This window comes from Pinus tabuliformis, chromosome 5_2 (assembly GCF_031772625.1).
Source record: "Pinus tabuliformis cultivar Carrire ecotype Pingquan chromosome 5_2, CPIR1, whole genome shotgun sequence".
Lineage (NCBI taxonomy): Eukaryota > Viridiplantae > Streptophyta > Pinopsida > Pinales > Pinaceae > Pinus > Pinus tabuliformis.
Window position 1 is genome coordinate 63,510,318 of NC_142306.1, and position 22,087 is coordinate 63,532,404.

Consider the following 22,087-nt stretch of genomic DNA (forward strand, 5'->3'; position numbering starts at 1 on the left):
TGGAAATATAAACCATGAACAGTAAGCATTTATCATCAAAGATCTTAAACGATTGTTAAATATCCAATAAAACCACAAAGTTCTTGCAATGACCAATATCCAGCAATTTAAGAAAATTTCAATAGATGTTTTAAACAATCATGTAAATCATGAATCATTAACCAGATATCTCCTTTATGCCACTAAATCTTTAAGATGGTCATTTGTATGCAAACTTGAAAGGTTTCAATCCCAACATAGAAGATATATCGCGAAAATTTCCCGAAAAATAACTGAATTCGGCAAAAGAAAATTCCACAATATTTTTTTATGATTTTCAGGCAAAATTTAAAACAAAAATTCCAACTAAATGCAAAACCTAAAAAATGCTACCTAATCTACAATTAAATTATTTTCTTTTTTTTAAATAAAAAAAAACTAAAAAATAAAATAACCTATGTTAAAACTTAACTAAATCAAAAAATATATATTCTAAACAAACAAGACCTTTTATTTTATTTTTTATTTTTTTTATTTTTTTTTTTAATTCGTTTTTTTAAATGGATCATCGAACTAAGCCTTTGGAAACATCACCTAGGACCTAGGACTTAGGACTCATGAGGGGGATTAAAACATTTCTAACCCTCAAGACACATTACATCATGACTTTTACAATTTACATCTCAAGGGGACAAACCCACTTAATACAGACCCTCACAAATCACCCAGTTTCTGCGACACAACTATAATCTAGCAGATTAACACACTAGGATTCTCCTAAAGTTCTAATGACAAAATCCATCCCAGCTTTGGGGTCAGGTTGAAGGAAAACTCTGCCGATCATGGATCGGTGAGACGAAAAACCTTCCGGGACGTAGATTACCATTAGAAAGTTAGGTCCACCTAGGCAAATTACATACACGACTCATATCTGCTAGGATTATTTACAATTCATACATGCAGACTGGGTTTACAATTAAAATGATGAAACTGCTGATGACTGTAGGATGGCACGGACATGTCGATCAAGTGCTGCCCCTTTTCACAAAAAAGGGGGGGTACTGCATGGGTAGTTGACCGGTAGTGGTCAACAGAGTTATAATTGCCAACTTCAAACTTAAATTGTCATATATTGTTTAAAAAAATATCATAATAAATATGAAAGAGTCAATAGTTATAAAAACTACTAAGAACTAGAAAAGACAAGTAAATCTATTATCTATTACTTATGCTTGGGCCTCTTTCCACCACGAGAAATGTCTAATTTTTTAGTCTTGTTGGAAAATCAGGATCTTTGTCATTAATATCACCCTCTAAGCATTAATATCCAGAGGCATCTTTGTCATTACCTTTGTATCTGTATAGGGATCTTTGTCATTAATACCACCCTCTAAGCATTAACATAAGATAGAAAAAGCATAGCATGTCAAGTCAAGATTTGTTTGAGAGGTGCGTACATTTTTAGGAGGGTCATGATAGAGGAGTTCGACAACCAATGTCACTAACATCAAGGTACATAGAGGGATTGGTGTTCTTGATTAAATATGAGTTCCATACCCTAATACATGACACCCTAATACATGACAAAATTCAATGGAAACATTGCAATCCCCCAATCCTGAAATCCTGAAAAACTGATTAGTCCTGGATTTTAGACACATGTGGTTTATATCTTTTGACTTAGTTACCAGAGAACCACAGTAAAAACCATTTTTCGTCAACGTTTCAAATCCCAACAGGGATCCATCATCAGGAATTCTTGAATGTTGGATCCCTGTTGGGATTTGAAACGTTGACGAAAAATGGTTTTTACTGTGGGTTCTCTGGTAACTAAGTCAATGATAAGTCCGCTGGATTTTGAATGAAATCTAAAATTCTACATTCTCCATATGAAATCCAATGAGGCGGGAACCACTCTCAAACATCCCGAGTCATTTCATGGTAATGTTAAAAATTTAAGTAAAAGGATGAAAATGAAGATTAAGGAGAATGTCACTTTTACTTTAAGAATTTAACATTACCATGAATCACATATCAATACTAGGGCCATAGGCTTGATCATTAAGCTTCCCCACTCAAAACTTAATTGTTTCTTTGAAAAAAAATTGCATTTGGAACATTACTACAAAAAAGAATTGCAAAAAAGGCTAAACTCTCCTGAAAAGGCAGGTAGCATTTTTTTTAGGGAGCGCGCTCCCACTCGGAGCAAGAATTGGGAGCGAGGGGGGGGGGGGGGCGCTCCCCCACAACCCTGGATTATATCATGTATGAGAGCATGTGATTGGCATTTAATCAAGAGCACCAAGCACTATATGTACCCCCGTGTTGGTGTTGTTGATTGTTGAACTCCTTTGTCATGGCCTTAGCAATTATGTACCCTTCACTCAAGTCAAAATCATTGATCAAGCATGTTAAGTTTTCTCTACCATATTATAAGGCTTGGATTAAGCCTAATTTGATAAAAAAATAGGCAATGTTGTTTAATATCCCTATAGAATTGAAGTAGAGGCAAAGGCTAGACAAGAGAAGAGGAATCTAGATTCTAGATGGTTGATGCTGAAATAATTAATCATTGATGTACAATGGATGTCATATCTATCTTGATTTATGTAAAAATATGCATGTTTTCATGTCTTCTACAACTAATTTGTTATTTTGGATGTTTTTTAATATAAATGCAAAAGAATATATATATATATAAAATAGACGCTTTGCTTCCTGTATTTTTGGGAAATGACACTTCCGTGTCCCCGCTTCATGCAACGTTGCTTTCACCACTAGGGAGGCTTCCCTTTAGTAGGTCACCTAGAGGATTTATCAAGTACAAGGGGTAAGGTGACAAGATAGGATTAAAGAGGATAACACCACTCAAGAACATGGCCTAGCTAGCACACTAGGACAACTCGCATCCTTCAATATGCCTAATTAGGGCACAATGTGACCTAGGGTTTGAGAAATAACAAACCAAAAGGCTCAACTTAAGGTCACAAGGCCAAGAAAAGGCTTCCATTCAATGTATATTATCAACCTATGGAACAAGAAGCCTTCAATAAGCCCCAAGCTGAAGCCTAGGGAAAACTAGGGCAAAATTTACCTGGGGCATAAGGTTTTAGCCCTAATTTGGATGAATTAGCCACTAAATGGAGTTGATTTTGAGGCAATCACCTCTCCTTCAAGGGTTGAATCCCTCCAAAGGCTAACGACTTCAACCCTATTTGAAATTCGTGCTCTAGCCCTAGCTAGTGACTTATCCTTGCGGGGTCAAAAATCAGATTTAAAGAGAGAAAATGAGATTTAAGTGAAGTAATATGAATGATCAACAAAGTGACCAAGGCCAATGCCTAGTCCTTGGGTGATGGAGTTTATGGGAGTGTAAGAATTGCTAGATCATGGCAAGGAGTAAGAGAATAATGAAACCCTAGGCTTCAAAACCCTAACTATCACTTTTGTGAGAGAGAAAAGTTAATTTGGAGAGCTAGTTTAAAGATTCACCAATGGGATTGCCATTCACATTCTATAAGTGAGTAATGCATGCAATACTATCATCTAGATTCCATAAAATGATTTTCAACAATAACTAGCACAATGGCAACGCTAGATAATTAACCATTCCATACATTAGACACAAGAAGAAAAAGTTTGTTAAATCTGAGGTACACTTACAAGATAGAATGCATGAACAAGCCTTTATTGCTCCAAAATGACATCTCCAAGGCCAAAGAAATAGCTCCAAATAGAAAAGTACATCATAGAGTCACATCTCCACAAGATACAAGTAGGGCCAAAATTCTCTAAGAGGGTCGAAAACAGTCACAAGTGATTATGATCCAATGAAGTATGTCAATCCTCTATTTATATGAAGATTAGGACTAATAATAATGCCTATAAAGCCCCTAAAAAAAGTTTGATACTAAAATGTGCTTGGGTTACAAGCCAACCCATTAGCTTTATCAAAATAAGCATAAATTTTCCCATACATGTGATCCATAGCCTCTCTAAAGTTGGCATCATTCAGTGTAGATGCTCCAAATGCCATGTCCAAGGGTGATGAGGTGTCTAAGAAGGCGTAGAAGCCTAGTAGATCCATAATTTGAGGGTTGGCCATCAAATTCACCTCAATACCTTTTGTGGGGTCCCAAAGATCCAGTTGGGGTGCCACAAAGTGGTCTCCATGGGTCTCCAATTACTAAATGAAGCCTCCTCCTACCCATCGTTAGGGCTTCCTCTGGTGCAACAAGCCCTCCCTAGTCTCTCAATGTGAGACCCTCTTCATCTAGGCTTTGAATCAACACCTACCCATCCAGTTGTGTCAAGGCCAGCTTGGGGGCATGTTGGGTCCAATGGTGTCATCTTGAAAAATCCTCAAATCTAAGTCAAAGTCAACCAACGTCCTAAGTCTTGGAGGTGCTTTGGGACATGTGTCATATACTAGTGCTACTAGGAAGCTCCAAACTCTCAATGTTGCACTTGCTTTGGCTAATATACTCCTCTGAAGGGCCTAGGTACTTGTGGAGTGGGTGCCCAAGCCTAGGTTGTTGAACCACGTGACAATAACAACATGAATTCTAGTGAAAGAAACTAGTCATTACAGACTAAGATTAATAATGCATCTAAGTGAACCAAAATTGAATGTTAAGGGAAATCTAATACTTCAAACAAGGATCCCTTTCCAAAATCAGGACCAAGATCTCGCAAAGTTTTCTCCCTAGGAAAGGGTAGCTAAAGGTCAACCTTATTTCGTGCTTCCAACCCCTAAGGGCAAGTAACAGTTCCCTAGTCCACCCTTCAATTGAAAGGTGTTAGTGAAAAATAATGTGGTAATGGAGGGGAGAGTGCTTCATGGCCAAGTGTCATGGTCAAAGGGACCAGCTGATGGGGGTGTCCACATCTCGAGTGTATAAATGTAAGAAGGGAGCATTCTGTTGAATTTTCTAAGTCTAACTGTTAGAAACCCTTCATGTACTTTACTGATTTATTCCTACCTGCTTGTTCTGTTAATTAACAAGTTATTTACCATGTAAATACTGGAAATAAATACAAGTACATGCTTAACACATTACAGATCATCAACTGAAGGAAACAAAACAAGCATACAAGTGACACCGTTGTTTTTGGACTAATGTCCCCGGAAAAACCCAGTGCAGGAAAACTGGTGCAACTATCTGAGGGTCTGATTTTTTAAGCAGTTTCAAAATACAATCTGGGTGCCAAAAATTGGCTCACCCAACAGAGAATAATCTCGACAGTAGTACCTCTCAGTCGAAGACAAATGTTCTGGCTGAAACCCCAGATAATCACTCTGGCAGCTTCACAGCTCTAATCTGCCCCACAAAACCCCAGCGTCAGCCTCTAGGGATAGCATCAGCCCTTTCTGGCCCAGCGTTTGCCCAGCGTCACTCTGGCTTGGCCTGCGTCAGCCTCTGGAGGAACTGCATCAGCCCTTTGGCCCTCTGCGTCACCTACGCTAGCCCTCTGAGGCACTGTGCGGCTCTTGGCTACCTTTGCGCAAACCCTTAGCTAGTTCTATGTCCCTCACTCTTGGCTACTATGCTGATCCTCCTAGTGCTATCTCTGCCTCTCTGCTTCTGTATTCACTACCCCTCAACTGCAACTTTGATCACTCTCTCGACTTCCTCAGCAAACCCAGCCCCAAAAAGTCAAAATCTTGATCAACTCCGTGTGTTCTCCAAGTGACCCTCAAACCTCCTCTTATACTTTTCTCGTTGACAATTCAACAGCCAAGATTACGTCCCTAATCAATGGCTAAGATTAGATCTGGCTTGATCCATGACTTTTGGACCCTTCTAACACAGTTTTATATTAATTCACATTAATATTTTATTTTCCCTAAGTTTAGACTTAGGGACTCCATTAAAAATATTAATTATTTTAATATCTCCCAAATTGTTTAGAATCTGCCCAAACCCTTTCTCGGTATTGGAGATCTCATGTGCCTTAGCCTCTCCACCAATTTTCGTGGCTAAAGCACATATGATGCTACCCCAAATCAACACTCCCTCTTAGCGAGAACTATGCTCTAGCAATACTCCTCACTGAGTATCACCCTGATCATCAGGCATCTGTCCTTGTGCTGATGCTAGGCATGTTGCCCATCATCTGCACTGCTGCATCCTGTACTGCTACCCATGGCCCTGCCACTGCCACTGCCACTGCTGCATCCGTACTGCAACTCCCTCTCATCCTGTTGCATCGTGCTGCCCATAGCACTGTCACTGCTAACTGCTGCACTGCAACCCAGTTACTGAGAAGTAAGTAACTGATCTCCCAACTCTGACATCTCCGTCAGGCTAGAGACACCCATGATGTTGAAGCTCCCTCTGTCACTGACAAGTGCTCCCTCTCTGACCTCTGCGTTGCTGCAACTATTCCATGCATCTCGCACCGTTGCACACCTCTCTGTGCCATCTTGCACTGGTGCAACACTCCCGTGCTTCTCGCACTGCTGCCTCACGTTGTCCTGGGAATCCTACACTGTAGCTCCCTTTGTCGCTCCATCTGCATCTATCTCTACTGACAATTGCCAGTGCTACTACTCCTCTTCGGGGCTCCCGTACCAAGGTCTAATCCAAGAGGTTGGGTATCTCGAGGATCCTGCCCCTCATTGCCTGTAGTCCATCTGACTACAGCTCAATGTCTCCCCACTTCCGCTCAAGTGGTGTGTGTGCACTCATGGCACAGTCATCATCTGTCTCCACTTCCTTCTCTGCCCTTGCTGGCGCAACCTTGGTCTCGGAGGCCTCTCCCTTGCTCTTCTTCCTTGGACACTGGGTCGCATAATGACCCAGCTCCCCACAGTGGAAGCATTTGACCTTGGAGAGGTCCTTCTTCTTTCGTTTCTCCTGCTTTCCCTCAAATGCTAGGGCAGCATCCACCTCCTCCTTGATTCTGATCCCCTTGCCGCTGTTTTTTGCCTTGCTCAGCCTTCTGATCTCTTCTTGGCGAAGAGCCGCCCACATTTCCTCCCAATCTGGAAGGGTCGCCCTGCCCAATTTGCTCTGGGAAAACACCTCCCAGTCTTCTGAGACTGTGTTCAAGGTTGTTCTCACCATCAATTCTTGATCTAGCGTGGCCCCTATGGAAGTCAGTTGATCCCGGATCTCCTTCAATCGACCGAGGAAGATGTTGATCTGTTCTCCCTTCTGCATCTGGTATGACCGCAGCTAATTTTCTAGTAACATCCCTCTCTGCACAGAAGTATGCTGGTACAATTTCTTTAGGGCCTCTCACATCTCATTTGCCGTGTCCCTTTCGGCAATATGTGGTACTACATGGTCCTTGACCCCGTCAAGAATGATGCTCTTGGCCCTCGCCATTGCCTCCTCGTACATGTCATTATCAGCTGGGTCAACAGGGATTGCTATCGTCCTCAAGGTGAAGTGCTTGACATGATTTCTGTCTAGAACGGATAAGATTATGGCCTTCCAAACTACGAAGTTTGAGGCTCCGTCCAGTCTGTCCTGGTCTCTTACCCTGTTCACTGCCATCTCGCTGCTCCTCTACTTCCCTCCTAGAATTTCTTGGGTGTGACTCCCTCTGAGCCTCGATTTCCGTCCTGGAATCCCTTCTGTCAATGTCGAGATGCCCCCACTCTGATCGTTAATGCAACTGCACCACTGATCTAGATTTCTCGGCTAGAAATCCTTGGTAGCAACTCCTTCCTCCTTAGCCTTGTCCTGTTAGGTACTGTTCTGACTACAGTACCCCAGCTCCACTCTACAACTTACCCACAGCCTCCTAAACTCCAGCACACTGAAGGTTAGAGCTCCCAGGCTCTGCGCAATTAGGCACTGGCTGAAATGCTCCCCTAGCCAACTGCGTCAACGCTCTCGGTCTCTACGTGGCTCTATGTAAGCCTTTTCTACCCTCCTCAGTCTCTGGACTGGCCTCTTCCTGGCTCAATCTTGATGACGCAGGCATTGCGTCACCCCTTCCTTGTTGCTCTACTCTGCTAGGAACAGCTTCTGTCACTCGGGACAGTTGTTCTCTGTTGTCGTTGCTCTGCTCGGCTAATGTCCTCAGTTCTCCTGTGATCTACAACCACGCTCTGATACCATGTTGAAGTTTCTAAGTCTAGCTGTTAGAAACCCTTCATGTACTTTACTGATTTATTCCTACCTGCTTGTTATGTTAATTAACAAGCTATTTACCATGTACATACTGGAACTAAATACAAGTACATGCTCAACACATTACAGATCATCAACTGAAGGAAACAAAACAAACACACAAGTGACACAATTGTTTTTGGACTAATGTCCCCGGAAAAACCCAAAGCGGGAAAACCGGTGTACCTATCTGAGGGTTTGATTTATTAAGCAGTTTCAAAATACAATCTGGGTACCAAAACCGGCTCACCCAACAGAGAATAATCTCGGCAGTAGTACCTCTCAGTGGGAGACAGATGTTCCGGCTGAAACCCCGGATAATCACTCCGGCAGCTTCACAGCTCCAATCTGCCCCACGAAACCCCAACGTCAGCCTCTAGGGACAGCGTCAGCCCTTTCTGGCCTAGCGTTTTCCTAGCATCACTTTGGCTTGGCCTGCGTCAGCCCTCTAGCCCTCTGCATCACCCATGCTGGCCCTCTGAGGCACTGCACTACTCCTAGATGCCTCTGCGTGAACCCTGGTTGGCTCTATGTGAACCCCTGGCTGGTTCTGCGTCCCTCACTCTCGGCTACTGCATTGATCCTCCTGGTGCTATCTCTACCTCTCTGCTTCTGTATTCACTACCCCTCAGCTGCAACTTTGATCACTCTCTCGACTTCCTCAACAAACCCAGCCCCAGAAAGTTGAAATCTTGATCAACTCGGTGTGTTCTCCAAGTGACCCTCAAGCCTCCTCTTATACTTTTCTCGTTGACAATTAAACGGTCGAGATTAAGTCCCTAATCAACGGCTAAGATTAGATCTGACTTGATCCATGACTTTTGGACCTTTCTAACACAGTTTTATATTAATTCACATTAATATTTTATTTTCCTTAAATTTAGAGTTAGGGACTCCATTAAAAATATTAGTTATTTTGATATCTTCCAAACTGTTTAGAATCTGCCCAAACCCTTTCTGGGTATTGGAGATCTCATGTGCCTTGACCTCTCCACCAATTTTCGTGGCTAGAGCACATCTGATGCTACCCCAAATCAACACATTCGTAGATGCGTGAGTTACTAGCTCGACCTTGGTTTTTTCACCCCTCTTGTGCGTCTTTTACTTCTTCTTGATTATTCCTTGTATTACTTCATATAGCTCAAGGGTTGGACCTTGCTTTGTATGATGTATAAGTTTTATTACCCCTTTAAGATGAGTTAGTTTATCACTCATCGAGGTTGGGACATGCAAGGGTTCCTTCTTTTGATGTAATGGAGCAATATGTGCTCAAGAACTGGGTGATGGCCATATGAGTGAGGTAGAGCTCATGCTAGGCTTTTGCCCACATGCTAATCTTTATGTCCCTAGCCATCTTTTGCATTTTGATTTTTCTTTCTTTTGTTTTATTGTGGCCATGATTTGTTATTTCATTTTCTTTCAAATTCATAAACCTCTAAGGGAAAAGTTTCCAAGCCCTACTTGAGGTATGTGAATATGTGAATACCAAATTCCCAAGAACCAATGACAAGTTGTACCCAAAGAGTGGAGGTGAAACATAGGGCTTGTAATGTAAGATGGAAGGTGTTAATTATGATGTATGGGAAGATGGAACTACGCTATCTCAATCATGGCTTTCCAGGTAGTGCCCCGCCTATAACGCAAAGGTCCTTAAAGGAGGTCCCACTTGACTAGGATCAAAGATTAACCCCCAGGTGAGAGAACAAGAATATAGTCGAGGTCTGTCAATCTTCCATATCACCCCATTATCCATACTAAATGCCCAAAAACAAGCAAGTATAAGCATCCGATTGCAAAATTATCAAAGTACCTTTCGAGTGGCAGCCCACCTTCATCCAAATGCTAATGCTAGCTGGGTGAGAAGCACATGGCTGATGCAAGTTGCAGAGGCAAGTGGCATATCATCAACTAATGGTGGCTGGCAGGGGCTGCTGACTGTATGGCTGACCGGCTCGCAGTCAAATGTTGGAGAAAAAACAATTCCTATGGGGTTACCCATTTTGGTGGGTAACACTGCTTATAGCCATCCAACTTCAACAGACACTAAACACAAAAACCTCCAACAAATCCCCAAAGCACACACAAATTAATTTTTTCTTGATGTTTTTAATTCACATTTGTAATTTGGTAAAACAACACCTTCAATGGGCTGACAATGTGAACAAAGGAGATCTGTGAGACTGACAAGTTTGACCCTTGTCTTAACTGAGTAACACTAAAATTAGGTTTCATTACTTATATTATTATTTACATAAAGACAGTATCATTATAATTTATATTCTTTAAGGTGTATTGTTGTGCTTTCAATAGATACTAGATGACTTTAATAAATATGGGTCACTGATACTTCACACCTTATAAGTGCCAGACATATGAATCACGCAGATTTGTGTAGCCATGCACTGAAATTGAGATAGATCAATCCAAATCAGAACCTTCAGAATTATGGAACTACAGCTTACCATGGGATCAAATAGCTTGCCAATTGTCTCTACAACAGAGACACCCAATGCTCTCATGACTTCACTAATCTGTTTATATATACTCTGGTAGCTATTGTTTATTTTTTCCTCTCCTTCTGTTTCTATCTTGATCTGTGTTTTCGCTAGTTCGAAACTATCCAGAATGGGCAAGAGCCTCTCAATAACTTCCGCCTGAACATTAGATGCAAGAGATAGCCGTTCTTTCTCTGACCTTTTCCTGAAATTGTCGAAGTCTGCATTGAGACGAAGGAACCGTTCCTTTTCAGTTGCCAACTCTTCTCTTAAACACAATGCTTGTTGTGACAAAGTATTCCTCTCATCTTCCATAGACTGAAGCTGAGTCTCTACCTCTGCAATTTTACTTTCATCATTAACTGCAATGGCTTGCTTGTAGGACTGTTTCAACATTTGCATAAGTGACGGAGGTTCTTGTTCAACATCTGCATCATCAGAGGTATCAGCATCATTTTCCTCAATCTCCTCATCATTATTTTCCACCTCTGACAGCTGCCATTGAAAGAAAAAATCAGGCTTTTAACAAGAATCAAATTCCAAATATTGCCCCTAAATCACGTCCCATCCAACATATATACTTACAACTGTAGCAAACAAAATTACTATACCTATTCCAAAGGAATCCAGACTTCCTACAAAGCATGTCGACAACAACAATACTATCTATTTTAAAGAAAAAACAATTGACACCCTCTTATATCCTTAGTTCATATGTTTCATTCAAAATAATGTAAAACAACAAAGTGAATGAAGAACTGTGGTATTTACTAATTGCACTATGAAAATGTAGTCACATTGGTAACAAGACCAACTAGAACATCTACATTATTAATTTTGAATTCACTAAATCCATGATATATGAAAGATACATTTATACATACATACACACATATAAAGAAAGATAAAAAATAAAATGGACAAAACAAAAAGTTCAAGTCGAAAGCAAATTAATACACAAATTGGCAGATACAACAAAAAATTGATTGAGTTTCATAACGACATTATCAAATTACAGGGAGTTTGAAAGTTCTTTTAGACCAAACGTCTAGGAAAAAGGGGTACATTCCATTCTCCATTTTGGAAACTGAAATAGAGCAAAAATGGCTTGGAAACAGCACTGAATTGTTTCCAAGCCATATCGAAAAAAACTGAAACGTTTCCAAGCCATTTAAGCATGATCCTGAAATGTTTCCTAATTCTTTGAAACATTTCGGCTGCTACAGAGTGCATTTCCAGCTAGAAAGTATTTTTTGAGCATGAAAACCGAGAAATAAAGCCTCAAGCTTATAAACCAAGACCAAAATCCTAACCATAAATTGATGAATCGTAATCTGAACTTCTTTATGTCATGGTTTTTTCCCACTGTATTTTTCCAAAGATGATCAAGCCTTACATTTAGTTCAAAAAACTGCTGATCTTCATGTAATTTACTGCATCAAATGCTCGTCTATTATAGTGTTAGGGTCACAGAATAGTGTTGAAGTACAATGACTGTGTTTTATTGTATTCTTTCTCAGCTTTTGCACCAATTCCTCAGCTTGTTGCAATAAACCCTGGAAACTTGCATATGTGATAAAACAACTTGCACATCAGAATTAATATGATGGCAGTTTCAGCCCTATAAAACAGCAAAGTTAATTTATGAAGAGTTACAAGGACATGCACTTACTTCCAATTTCCTTCCAGCAGGCTTCAATCTTTTGTTTTTCATTTTCTGAACCAATATGAACTCTCTAACTATGACCTAATATACTCCATTTCCAACACATTCTCATGCCCATGTCCTTATGTCATGGAGGAAATTATGATGATGCCACGTGTTACCTCCAAAATCTGTGCTTCAAAAGATAAGTTCAATCATCGAGTACAAAGTTCAAACCCTGGGGCAACTTGAGGACATCACTCATTGTCACGCCAATGATCATCCTCCTCACTTTAGGCTCACTCTCCTCAAGCACAAGCGGGAATCCCTATATAGTCACATTGGCAACAGGACCAACTAGAATACTTATATTACTAATTTTGAATATTACTAATTATCACGGCAGTGAGCCGTTGATTACCAAGCTTATGCATTCAGCAATTTTTTTGGGGGAAAATTTTAAAATTCATTGTTTCAAGCATCGGAGAATCGAATCAGCTAGAAATGCATTCAAACATGACAACGAGATAAGAAATTTCAGAACCTATGCAAACAAATGATCTAGGACAAGTGAAACTTGCCTCATCCGCCAAAGCTAGGAAGTGGGTTTGGGTCAATGCCAAACAGTATCAAGGCATTCTAAAACAAAGACTAACCCGTCTAAAATGGGAGCAGACAAGGAAAAACGGTCTCAAAGGGAAAGTACTCGGGCCCTTCGCAATAAGCATTCAAACAAGTCCCCTCTACAAGCATGTGGCAACAAGAAGCCCAAAGGAAAAGTCATTGATGATTCTGCCTTCTATAGTCCCACATCCACACCTCTCACCTAGTCATCTGATCTTTATGTTAAAGATTTGTTAAATGAAAAACAGATGTTGGAGGTTTTAGAAGCTAAAGAGCAAGAAAGAGATCATAAAATTCATATAATAACACTTGAAAATAAGGCTTTAGCAGAAAGCAATAAAGTTTTGAAAGAACAAGTGGCATTGCTACAAGAAGCTCTCCTAATAAGGAAGACAAAATGGCAACGCATAAAGGCGGATGTGCAAAACATAAAGAAATCTATAGTGGAAAGTATAGAAGTGGTGAATGCGAAGCCATCCCAAGATAAAGGGAAAGCGGTTACCCAAATAGACAGCCATGAAAAGAAAGAAAGAGAAGAAAAGAAAGGAGACTCCACAAAAGTTTCCAAAACTTGGGCTCAAGTTATTAGCAATTCTGCTAATACAGAAGGAAAAACAAACGTTCAGGTTGACAACATGCAAGATAGAGAAAGCAAGAAAAGACAAAATTGAGCAACAAACATAATTATTAAAGGGGTGAAAGACTATGGGAAAAATGAATGTACTCTTGACCTTGCAAGGGACTTCTTGAAAGACAAGTTGCTATGGAAAGGACAAATATGTCAAGCATGGAGGGTGGGTAAGTTTAATGGTGAGAGATTCAGGCCCATAAAAGTCATCATGCCTAGCTTGTGTGATAAATATATCATTCTAAGCAAGAAGCATCTCTTGAGGGGTTCTTATTTTTTTCTAGAAGAAGATTTAATTGTAAGACAACAAGAGGAAAGGAGGGAGGAAATGTCAAAGGTTAGGGCAGCAAGAGATGAAGGCAAAAGAGCATGGATTTATAAAGGTAAAGTTGTGATAGCACGATTTGGACCTCCTTCCAAAATAGAGCAGCAAGATGGTAATAAAGAAGAGGCAACAAATTCTTCAATAGGAAATTAGGAAGCAAGGTCAGTATGGGAAAGCAGGGACAAAGACTAACTGAGTCTTGCATGTCAAAATAAATAACAATCAAGTCATACCCAGGTTTCCTTAAGTTTAGTTTGTTAAAACTGCAGAGGTTACCCATGGAGACAAGGACCTGGGTTAGGGCCTATTGCGGAAGATAGAGACATAATTTGCCTCATAGAAACACATGAGCATGAAGGGTGCAAGACACCTTTGTTTGAAGGATACTGGAAAATGGCAGTGTGGAACAAGGCAGTAGGGAATGGCAAAGGACACTAGGATATCATGGTATTAGTGAGGGAAAAGGAAGGTCGTCTCATTCAGTTAGAAAAAGAAAACTCAAATAAACAATTCATTTGGTTTAAAATATCAAAAAATGGAAATCACATTAGAATTGCAACATGTTATTTTGCGCCGAAAGTTTCAAAAATCTAGAAAAGTAGAGGGCTTGATACAAAAATCCCTTTGCAGCCTTAAAAGCAGATATTGCAACATAGGTGAAGTCCTTATAGTGGGTGATTTCAATGCTAAGACTGCAAGTGAGCAAGCTAGCATTTTTTGTTGTAAGCAAGACTGCGACCCTATTTGGTTTACAAAAGAGAGCAATCATCAATGGGAAAGAATTTCAAAGGACAAGCGCTACAATCTCTTTGGTGAACAATTGCTTACTCTATGTGGGGCCTTCAATTTAGTCATTTGTAATGGTTTGACTAGATGGGCAAAGTCCGGTAATTTCACTTGCAATACTTACAATGGAGCAAGTGTAGTAGATTATGTAATTTGCTCGCATGGTTTGTGTGAGAAAATGGAGGAAGTTTTGATTGGAGATCAGCTTTGGGACTTAAAATTAGATCACAAGCCAATTTATTTAAGTTTCTCTTGGACTGGAAAGAAGCAATTAGAGTCAAAAACTCAGTGTGTTCAACAAAATCTCCCAAAGGGCATAATTCTTTTGACTCCAGAAAATTGTAATACCTTCAAAATGACGCTAGAGAGGCTCTTCGAGAAGGAGAAAATCCCAATTCACGGCCTTCATAGTCACGAATTAACACATTTAATTCAAAGCGCACTTGCAGAGTGCAAAAGAGCAAAAATTAAGAAGTCTGAAACAAATTGCTTTCTGGTTAATGCTTGGTTTGACGAGGAATGCAAAAAGGCAAGGAGAATGTGGAAAGAGTCAAACAAGGATAACATAAAACTCAAAGCTTACAAGCAAATATTAAGAAAGAAAAGGCCAATTTCATGGTTTCAAGGAGGGAAGAACAAATCTTCTTTGGGAAAAATAACCCGAAATTATTTTGGAATGAGCTCCAATCGAGAAAGATGCAAACTAAAAATAGTATTACAGCTTCTAAATGGTTTGACTATGTTATGTAAAAATTAGTTAGGATTATGTAAAATTAGATTAGCTGTAGTTATTTACGCAAAAGGGCATGACCAAAGATCATGCCCTTTCACCAAGAGGCACCTAAGGTTGTATATAACCAGGCCTCTCTCTAAAAATGTAATCATTCAATTTAGTATTCATTTATTAATAAGATATTTATATATATATTTATGTTTGCCATTGAAGTCTGTCACTTCATCTGGTATCAGAGCAAGGTCGATCTTCAGGCACTTCCCGGCTGCACAACCCTGTTCCGTTCTATCCACACCCTGTTTTGCTACTTACGTACTGTTCTGCCCCATTCTCCATTTTGTTCCCTTGCGTCATCGCTATTCACGTTCTTTCTTTCTGTGTTCCCTGCTCTAGCAGTCGGGTTGTCAACAGCCCACAAACCCTATCGTTGAAGCCATCTCTCGTCCAGCAAATCCTCTGTCCATTCCGTCGTTCGTGTAATTTTTGTTGTCCATTTTTACCCCGTCCGCCACGCGTTTCCGCCCTTCCAAAGCTACAGTGCCAACATTCTTCTCTACTCTCTGCGTCCCTCACCACTCATCAGCCACTTGTAGCATTCAATCGAACCGGTTCCACAACCACGCTGTCTAGTCCGCCTTTTGTTGTTCCTGACGATGAACCACACTGGTTGGTTCGAAACGCGTCGACAAATGACATTCCATGTGATTTTCGCCGAAATCTTTCTCTAACTTAATATGGATCACAGAAGCCTAAACTCTATTTTGTTGTTCCTGTCAGTCAAAAAAATACGTGACATTTTATGCAGTCCTTGAACTCGACGATGTTATCTGCTCGAAGGTTTTTCTTTTGAACGGTCAAACAGGAGGTGACCCCCCACCAGCGAACGTGACTGTCAGCGGTAGATATACATAATATATTTATAACGTCAACATTATATATATAACGTTTATTTATATATAGTATATAATATAATTATATATATGTTATATACAATACAGAGTTGCGGGGGAGCGCTCCCCCCCTCGCTCCCGCTCCCAATCCGCGCTCCAGGCGGGAGTGGGTCGGGAGAGCACTCCCGAAATCGATCCCGAACGGGAGCTCACTCCCGAAAAAAAATTTCCGCTCCCTGCCAAAATTGGGAGCGCTATCGGGAGTGTCACTCTCGGAGCGAAAATTACAGCTCGAGAGCGATCGCTCCCGAACTTTAAATTTTCGCTCCGGGAGCGATTCGGTCGACGACGGGAGCGATCCAGCGGAAAGGCAAAAAAAATAATAATAGTAAAATAAAAAATAAAAAATCGCAGATGCCAAAAAAAATCAAATTTAAAAAAAAATATATGTTTTAAAAACACAATGGGGCCAAAAATATTTCATTATCACTTGAATGAGAGCAAGAGCAAAGGAACGAGGAGAAGCGAGTAGCAAGTGCCGAGGAGCAAGGAGCAAGCCTGGAAAGAGGTAAGTAACTTAGTAATTTAGTTAGTTTAGTTAGTTTAATTTAGTTAGGTAGTAATTTAGTTAGTTTAATTTAGTTTATTAACTATATTTAGTAAAAAAATCATAAATCTAAATTAAATCAATAAATTAAATTAATTAATCTAAATAAATTAAATTAATTTGCAGATTCAAAAGCCTACAAATATCAAACATCATGGACCTGGCTATATTTCTTGTCATTTTCCTCTTCTTGGTCCCTTTTATGGTTATTATGGTGTTGGAGAGTAGGAAACGGAGGGGCCAAAATGAAGAGGGAGATGAAGAAGCTGGAGAAAGTGGATTTGATGAAAACCCCGGTGAGGAGGAGCTGGAGGAGGGTGAACATGACTCTCAAAAAACTAAACAAGACCAAACCCCATTGTGGAAATATGTTAACATGCCTGAAGCAGGGAGGGGGTGGAACCACTAAATTTCATTGCCCCCATTGCAACAATGATTACACAGGTTCATACACTCGTGCCAAAAAACACCTCTGCGGGAAAAGGCCATGGGATGGAGACAAACAAATAGGAATCAAAACTTGTCCAGCGCTGTCAACAACGGATAGAGCCAAATACATAAGGGAAGAGGAAGTCCAATACAAATCAAAAAAATCAAAGGGTTTATTTGAACCAAGCTCACAATCACAAGCACAAAGAACTCCTTCAGCATCCTCCCAAGGCAGTGGATATGGAGGCACAGGGTCATCATATCAGATTTCCTTGAGGAGGGGTGTAGGAATGATGTGGATTCAAATGTTTACAGGTTTCTCTATGCATGTGGGATACCATTCAATGTTCTTCGCTCACCTTATTGGCATGAAATAGTTTCTGCCATAAATGATTCCCCTAAAGGATACAAGAGCCCTGGGTATGACAAGGCAAGAACCGTTGGACTTGATCATGAAAAAGCAAAAATATCACATTCTTTGAATAGAATGACAAGTTCTTGGACTGACCATGGGGTGTCCATTGTATCTGATGCATGGACAAATGTAAAAGGCAAGCCATTGATAAGTGTTCTTGTTGTGTCTGTTAGTGGTGCCATCTTTCTAACTGCACATGATTACTCAGACAAGTTCAGGACTGCCATCAACATTGCAAAAGCATTACTTGAAACAATTGACCGTATTGGGCCATACAATGTCATCCAAGTCATCACTGATAATGCTCCTAATTGTAAGGCAGCGAGAGCACTTATTGAGGATAAATACCCCAACATATTTTGGTCTGAATGTTTGGTTCACACATTGAACCTTCTGATGCATGATGTTGTCAAGAACAAAAATGCACGATACAAATGGATTGGTGATTTGTACAAGAAAGGCAAACAAATGATAAATTTATTACAAATCATAGCAATACCCATGGCCTTTTCTGCAGTCACTCGAGATTGGAGTTGTTGAAGATTGCAAAGACCAGATTTGGTAGCTATTACCTCACCTTCAGGCGCCTTTTGAAGGTAAGAGAGTCATTGGCTAGCATGGTATCAAGCCCACATTGGCAGGTATTAAAGGAAAGGGCTACAAATGCAGCTGACAGGCGAGGTTTTGAACTGGTGGAGGAGGCCGCTCTTGATGGTCAGTTTTGGACAAGTGTGAGGCAAGTATTGGATTTCACCAAGCCCATTTATCACATGATTCGATTTGCAGATACAGACAAACCAGTGATTAGCGAGGTGTATGAGCAGATGGATACCATGTTGGGGCAAATAAAAGATATTGTTCATAACAGAGATCCTGACTTGTACAAATTGATTCATGATTGTGTGTGTGAACGGTGGAATAGACTTAATCTTCCACTGCATTGCTTGGCGTATATCCTTACGCCAAAATACTACTCTACATCTTGGTTGGGCCAACCTGCACCAGGGGGTGGGATTAGGACCAAACCCCATTTAGATGCAGAGGTAACTAGTGGATATTTGCAAGCATTAGAAAAGTTGATACCTGACAGGGAGGAATGTGCAGCTGTGCGCCATGAAATAGGCAAATACTTCAGTGGCACTGGTTTGTTTGGTACGTTCCATGCAATGGAAGACAGAGACAGATTTGATGCTCTCACATGGTGGGAAACATAGGCAGCCATGGACTTTTGCCAAAATTGGCAAAAAAAGTTCTATCACAGGTTGTGAATACTTCTTCTGCAGAGAGGTGTTGGAGCACCTACAGCGTCATACACAATGTGAAAAGAAACAGACTCAATGAAGACCGAGCAGAAAGCTTGGTTTATGTGCACTACAACTTGAGGTTGTTGAGTCATTACTGTGATCGGGCTTATGAGGATCCCACATATAAAATTTGGGACAATCACCCAAAGGATGACAATTTGGAGGATGGTATAGTGCATCTTGAAGAACTAGAAGAGGAACTTATAAGGGATGAAGATGAAGCAGCTGCAGCTGCAGCAGCCATGCCACCTCCACCTCCACCATCCAGTAGCAATGCTCAAGGTCTGAGTCTTGTTCCTTTGTTGTCGCCACCTCCATCTACACCCTCACGTGGAGGGCATGTGCCTTCTAGTTCTGGTCGTCGGTCTATGCGGGAGACTCCTAGAAGACCACCATGACCTGCTTATACTCCTAGAGAGTCTCGTGGCAAGGGCCACATGTAGATTTGCAGTTTACTTGTCTTTTCTAGTTTCTATTAGTTTTCATAATTGTTGAGTCTTGAATCCTTGACTCTTGACTCTTGACTCTTTCATATCATAATGATATTTTTTGTAAACAATATAAGTCTATGACAATGAAAATTTGAAGTTTGAAGTTGGCAATTATAACTCATTAGTAATGATTGTGAATTATGAATATGATGCTTCGTGAAAGACTAAAGTTGTTTCATTTCATTTCATTCTTCATGTTTCATTTTATAACATTTCATTTCATGTTAACAGTTAGAAGTTAGGACTTAGAAATATCTAAGATATTATTTCTTGTAATGGTTAAACTTTGCTTACAAGAACAACTTTGGTGATCAATGATGATAAATGTTATATATTGAATTTTCAATTTTGAAAGCTTGAAGTTGAAACTTTAAGATTGAATTTGATGAATCATGATTCACGAGACTCAACATGTTGCAGTTGTAATATGTATTTTACTAACTTGTGGACATGGTTAATGAAGATTATAACTTCTAGATGATTGATGTGATATGGTTCAATGATCAATTTATGTTTTTTTATGTTTTTTTATATCTAATTCATCATTCTACATGTTTTTGTTGACATATATGTATCAAAAATTAAAAATATATATATATTTTTAAAAATTGCTCCGGGATTCGCTCCCAAACCGGGAGCTTCTGAAAATGTCGCTCCCGCTCCCGCTCCCGTTTTCGCTCTCGCTCCCAAGTAACATTGATACAATACATAACTTTAATTTAATTATAAGTTATAAGTTATATATATAACGTTAATTTAATTAATTAAATTTATTTTGATTAATTAAAAAAAAATTAATAATTTTAAGCTGGTTGATAAATACATGCCCCCACAAACTCGTTCAATGTCGACAATGACGATGGCTGATTTCCAAAAAAAATTAGTTGACGCGGAGCATAAGATAAATAACAACCACGATGAGGTCAATAAAAGATTAGATGATTTCCAGATCAAGCTTAAGGGGCAGGCTGACAATATCAAAAAACTTCAGGATACGACAAATCGAATAGAAATAAAGATGGAAAATCACCGTGTCCAAATAGAAGTGGATCTCAAAGAGTCCTTAACATTGCTGAAACTTCTGTGTAAAAAGATGAATTGTACACCCGCACAACTACTACAAGAAAATTAAGAAAATCAAGAGCACAACTCATCAAAATTCAACGAAGTCAACAGACTATCATGAAAACGCTGAATCCCCCAAAAAATCAACGACACCCCACCAAGAAACGAGTAACGCGAGTCTTACAAACAAGCAACTTTGGGATACCTCTACCAACCAACACCCCTTTTTCGCTCAACCATTAGTGACATACCAGCGAAGGGCAAAAGTCGAGATGCCTAAATTCGATGGAAATGAAAAAAACAATGTTGCATGGATAAATAAAGCAGAAGAATACTTTGAGATATATGACATCAATGATGATGATGAAAAGCTCAGGCATGCATCCATGAAAATGGAAGGGGAAGCATATAATTGGTATATGTGGTGGAAAAAGACAACACACGTCATTAGTTGGAGAAAATTTAAGGATGCATTCTTTAAAAGATTCCAAGGTGTAAAGGAGGAAGAGTTCTTTTCAAAGCTCATCAAATTACGACAAAAAGGAAGTGTGGACGAATACACTCAAGAATGGGAGACCTTAGTAACACGAGTACCTGGGTTATCAAAACCTCGTCTAATTCAATCATACGTCTCAGGACTTAAAACCCATTTACAAGTAGAACTTGAGATGCATGACATTACATCAATAGAAGTAGCAAGACGAAAAGCAAAAACAGCCAAAAAGAAATTCAAACAAATATTTTGGTCAAAATCGGAAAAAACATATTCAAGATGAAGAATACCCCAGTATGCGGACGCAAACAATACAATATATGTTCCACCACATCGTCATGAAGATGAAAAATCTAATGTGGAAACGCAAAGGATAAAAGAAGGTAAATGCAAACGTTGTGGTGAGAAGTGGGACCCCAAACATAGATGTGCTAAAGGAAAAGAACCAAAGAACCTATATAATTGTGAAGCAACCAATGATTCAAACAGTGAAGATTCTGACATAGAAGAAACAGAAGATTCCCCAGAATTCTCACCAAAATTAGATGACAGAAGTATTCCGCAAGTGTCATTATCAGCTATGACAGGTATATCACAACCTCAGACCTTAAAGTTAAAAGGACACGTAAAGAAGAACAACGTAGTGGTTCTCATAGACTCTGGTAGCACACACAATTTTTTAGATGCCACTGTTGCAAAGAGACTCAATATTTTTTCATTTCCCTTACCAAACATGAAAGTGATGGTAGCTGACGGTAAGAAGATTGAAAAGGTGGGGAAATGCCATAAGGTCAATTTGCAGATTCAAGACTTTAATTTAGAGTCTCCATTCTTCATGGTACCGTTAGGAGGAGTAGATATAGTCTTAGGTATCCAATGGCTACGAACTTTAGGTACTTATGCCGCCAACCATCAAGTACAATTTATAAAATTCAAATGGGGAGGTCAGAAGTACAAATTACACAGATTCCAAGCACCATAGAATCAAATTGTATCATCATCTCAGATGATGAAGATGATTCAAAAAGGAGCACTCGCTTATGTAGTACAAT

At 39.8% G+C, this 22,087-nt stretch overlaps 1 protein-coding gene across 1 annotated transcript in view; it reads right to left on the reverse strand.

Annotated features, from left to right (window-relative positions):
• The window catches only part of LOC149157558 (uncharacterized), a 160,714-nt gene that overhangs the window by 24,329 nt on the left and 114,298 nt on the right, over positions 1 to 22,087 (reverse strand). The window contains exon 2 of the mRNA XM_089435851.1: positions 10,568 to 11,095. Within this exon, the coding sequence (XP_089291977.1) occupies positions 10,568 to 11,095 (528 nt within the window). The remainder of the gene's footprint in view (positions 1 to 10,567; positions 11,096 to 22,087) is intronic.